Source organism: Sinocyclocheilus anshuiensis, unplaced genomic scaffold, assembly GCF_001515605.1.
Source record: "Sinocyclocheilus anshuiensis isolate Anshui unplaced genomic scaffold, SAMN03320099.WGS_v1.1 scaffold1932, whole genome shotgun sequence".
Taxonomy (NCBI): Eukaryota; Metazoa; Chordata; class Actinopteri; order Cypriniformes; family Cyprinidae; genus Sinocyclocheilus; species Sinocyclocheilus anshuiensis.
The window spans coordinates 226,980-230,690 of record NW_015555985.1 but is presented as its reverse complement, the minus strand read 5'-3'; the positions used below and the strand labels follow the sequence as shown (position 1 = coordinate 230,690).

General features: G+C 36.5%; 1 protein-coding gene across 1 annotated transcript in view; it reads right to left on the bottom strand.

Annotated features, from left to right (window-relative positions):
- The window catches only part of LOC107676084 (ubiquitin-conjugating enzyme E2 E3), a 48,377-nt gene that overhangs the window by 3,286 nt on the left and 41,380 nt on the right, over positions 1 to 3,711 (bottom strand). The window contains exon 5 of the mRNA XM_016470606.1: positions 1,204 to 1,351. Within this exon, the coding sequence (XP_016326092.1) occupies positions 1,204 to 1,351 (148 nt within the window). The remainder of the gene's footprint in view (positions 1 to 1,203; positions 1,352 to 3,711) is intronic.

Genomic DNA, 3,711 nt, shown 5'->3' with positions numbered 1-3,711 from the left:
AATTTATTTGATTCCTCAGTGTTTGCTAAACGTTCTGTAATTTATTAGTCGGTATATAATACAGCATGTGGTGTATATGCCTTGCCTCGTCTTATTCGTTTTTGTTAATACTAAACGTTTTATAAGATAGTTTGTCATTGTATCTTACTGTTTTATTGTTATGCTTTTTAATTAAGAATAACAATGAAGCCATCTTTTGTTTTAGTCTTTTACATCCCTAACTGAATTGTAGATAAACAAGAAAAAGTGACTGATTTAATGTTTTTTTTTTTTTTTTCAATTTTCCAAAAGTTTTCCAATTTGCTAATCCCTTATGATGTCATTAGCTTCTTTGGTACAACAAGCTGTGACGTAAAGAATGCAGTCTACAATGTTCATAGGTTGTCCTATTGTGCATAGAAGGACCAGACTTCACCCCAGGGATAGTTCACCCAAAATGACAATTACATCATCATTCCCTCATACTCATGATATTCCAAACCTGTCTGGAATCTGTGGAGCACAAAAGATGATGTTTTGAAAGTCAGTTGGGTCCAAACAACAACAGAGCCCATTTATTTTCATAAAAAAATCAAATCACTCTAATAAAAAAAGATCACTGCAACTTTTTATCTCACAATTCTGCCTTTTTTTTCTTGCAACTGTGAGTTTATACAGTATCTCACAATTCTGACTTTTCTTCTCAGAATTGCAAGTTTATATCTAGCGATTGCGAGTTAACATTTCGCAATTCTAAGTTTATATCTCAAGAGTTGCAAGAAAAATGTCAGAATTGTGAGAAAGTCACAATTACCTTTTTATTTTTTATTTCATGGTGGAAACGGGCTTCCATACGGTAGTTCCTACATTCATAAATTTAGAATAATTTTAGTACGAAAGTTATTGGCGAATCATGATTTGTTCATGATAATGTAAGAAAATCTGCGTACCAGCATTTTCACGAACAAATCATATTTCACCAATAACTTTTGTACTAAAATGTATTCTAAATTTACGAATAAATGTAGGACCTACTTTATGGAAGTTAACTTTCACTATGTGAATGAGGCCCACTGAGTTTTACAGGGTGTGAGTACATGATGACACAATTCTCATTTTTGGATGAACCATCACTTTTTGGATGAAAATGCACATCTAATTAATGTCCTCTGATTTTACTAATAAAGCTAGTCTTAGGATTTGGCCCTGAGTTGCTGTACTCACCTGGATTGCAGTCTGTTAGCAGAGAACAGATGGAAAGCAGGACCTTCGAGATGGTCAGAGCTGGGCTCCAGTTATCCTTCAGGATGTCCAGGCAGATCACACCCTGACTGTTGATGTTGCAGTGATAGATCCTCGTACGGAACGTGACCTGCACAGGAGGAGGAAACCAAAACCATCACAAAACAAGTCTATATAAAAAGGGATGATGTTAGCTTACCAGTCCAGAACCACGCTTTAATACTCTGGATGTGTTATAACAGGGCTTTTATTATAGACGGGGCTTTTGAGAGCTGGATCACTCTCATTAACGGCTCTCTCAGAAACCAGGGCTGAATCCTGAAAGCTATCGATCCGGTGAGAAGAGAAAGCCAAGCAAGCTTAACCTGACCCAGCTTCCCAACTGTGTGTCAGTAGCCCTTATCTAGAGTATTGACGACTTATGGCCCCAGCTTACAGGACCGGCGGGACACCGCTGACTGCAGTATTGTGGGAGGGCCGAATCTGCCAGATAAGGGTCATGCATTAGTCTGCTCCCTTAGCACATAAAGAGCGCTTCTTGTTTGTTGACTGCGCCTCACTCTGCCCCCTGCAGCAGCTACTAAGACGTCCGTCACATGATGCAGCATAAACAGAGTGACCAAAATAACCCTGCCTGCCTGGCACAATGCGGGTATTGTATGAACACGGTGGTCTTGGAGTTCAAAAACACAGCCAGCATGACACGGGCAACCTGTGTGAGGCCTCACGGCCAACACTGGGAAACAACACAAGAGAGAGTTCATGACATATGCCCCTATGGAGAGAAGTGAGAGAAAAACCTAGTGAGCTGCCTATATAGCATTTTAAGGCATCATAATGACACTAGCAATGCAAAGACTGTTCCTAAAGTTGGGAAGCTGTTCTTTAAGATGCCTTTTTTAGTCAAATGTAGGCAAACAATAAAAAGAAATACATTGCACATCTGAAAATAAAAATACTGAAAGGATATTTTTTATCTTAAACTAACATCATAAACAGGTAATTAAAAAATCTTACACACTACCATAGCTCCCACATACTATAAAATATAATATTTACTGTTTTGGCCATGCCTTTGTCAAGCATTCCTGAGCCACATTTACACAGAATTATTAATCCAAGAAGAGAGCAAGTTGAGAGAAATGTAGAATGTAAACATAAATATTGAGAAATGTTCCTACTTTACCCAAAATTGTGTGCTGTGTATTTTTGGGTGAGTCTTAAGTTTCAAGTTTTAAGGCGGTTAAAATGTTAAACTTTGCCCAGAATTTTGGACTTTTGCAAGAAATTACAAATATAATATTAATTATAAAATAATTACATTTAATATTAATTTAAATGTATCATGTTTAACATAAAATGTGTTGTATATTTAATGCAACACAGACGTACACTTAATAAGCATCACAAATGTATTAAATATTAATATAAATATATTTTAATAAAAAAAAAAATATTTAAAACTATAAAAAATATATATATGGAAATGCTTTTTCCTTTACATTTTTTTAAAAGATTTGTATACAGACAACAACATTGCCAAAATGATCCCCGTTCACATGGATATGCAAAAATGACAAAAACGTTGTATTATGCATGCCAGGCCAGTAGTTGGCGATGCCACTTTCTAAAAGAAACACGTAATATGCATGAGCATGACTTCACCGTTTTCACAAATTCGTGTTTTTGTAGTTTACACAGAGACTATAACGGTATCGTTTTCAAAAACTTGCACTTTGGAAACGTTTTTTTTTTTTTTTAAAGGGGTGGTTGATTGCGATTTCACTTTTTTAACGTTAGTTAGTGTGTAATGTTGCTGTTTGAGCATAAACAATATCTGCAAAGTTGCAGCGCTGAAAGTTCAATGCAAACGGAGATATCTTTTAAAATTCTGGCCATGCTGCGCTGCTTTAGAGAAGAGGAAGAGAAAACTAGGGGTGCATGTAAAAATCTATTCATATATGAATCGTGATTCTGTCGTCTAACGATTCTAATGGATTCACAGGTTTCAAAATCAATGATCAAAGGGATAAAACCGTATATTAAAAGCTAACAGAAGCAGTAGCATTTACAAATAACAGTGTATCTAAAAGTATGAGACAACAACAATCAAAAAACATACCATTAAGAGCCGTGCTTGCACATGTTCTGTGCGATGCTCTTCAATAATATCCTCTGCGTTTCAATCGGGCTCAAACTGATAAGCAAAATAGACGACGCCATTGTTTACAATACAGCCGGAGCACATGCCGCTGAGCTGTGGGGTGTGACGTTCAGACGCGCACTAGGGGCGGTTTAGCGAATCACAACATTTCTGAGGGAGGGGCTTCATAAAAGCAGGAAATGATCAGCACGTTTATGGGAGAAGGGACAGAGCGGTGTAGAATAAAGGTAAATTATGTGAAAAATAATGTTTGTTTTTTTTAAACGAAGCATTAACACATGTTAGACTGTACCCCATAAACACAATCAAGCCTAGAAAAAAAAAAC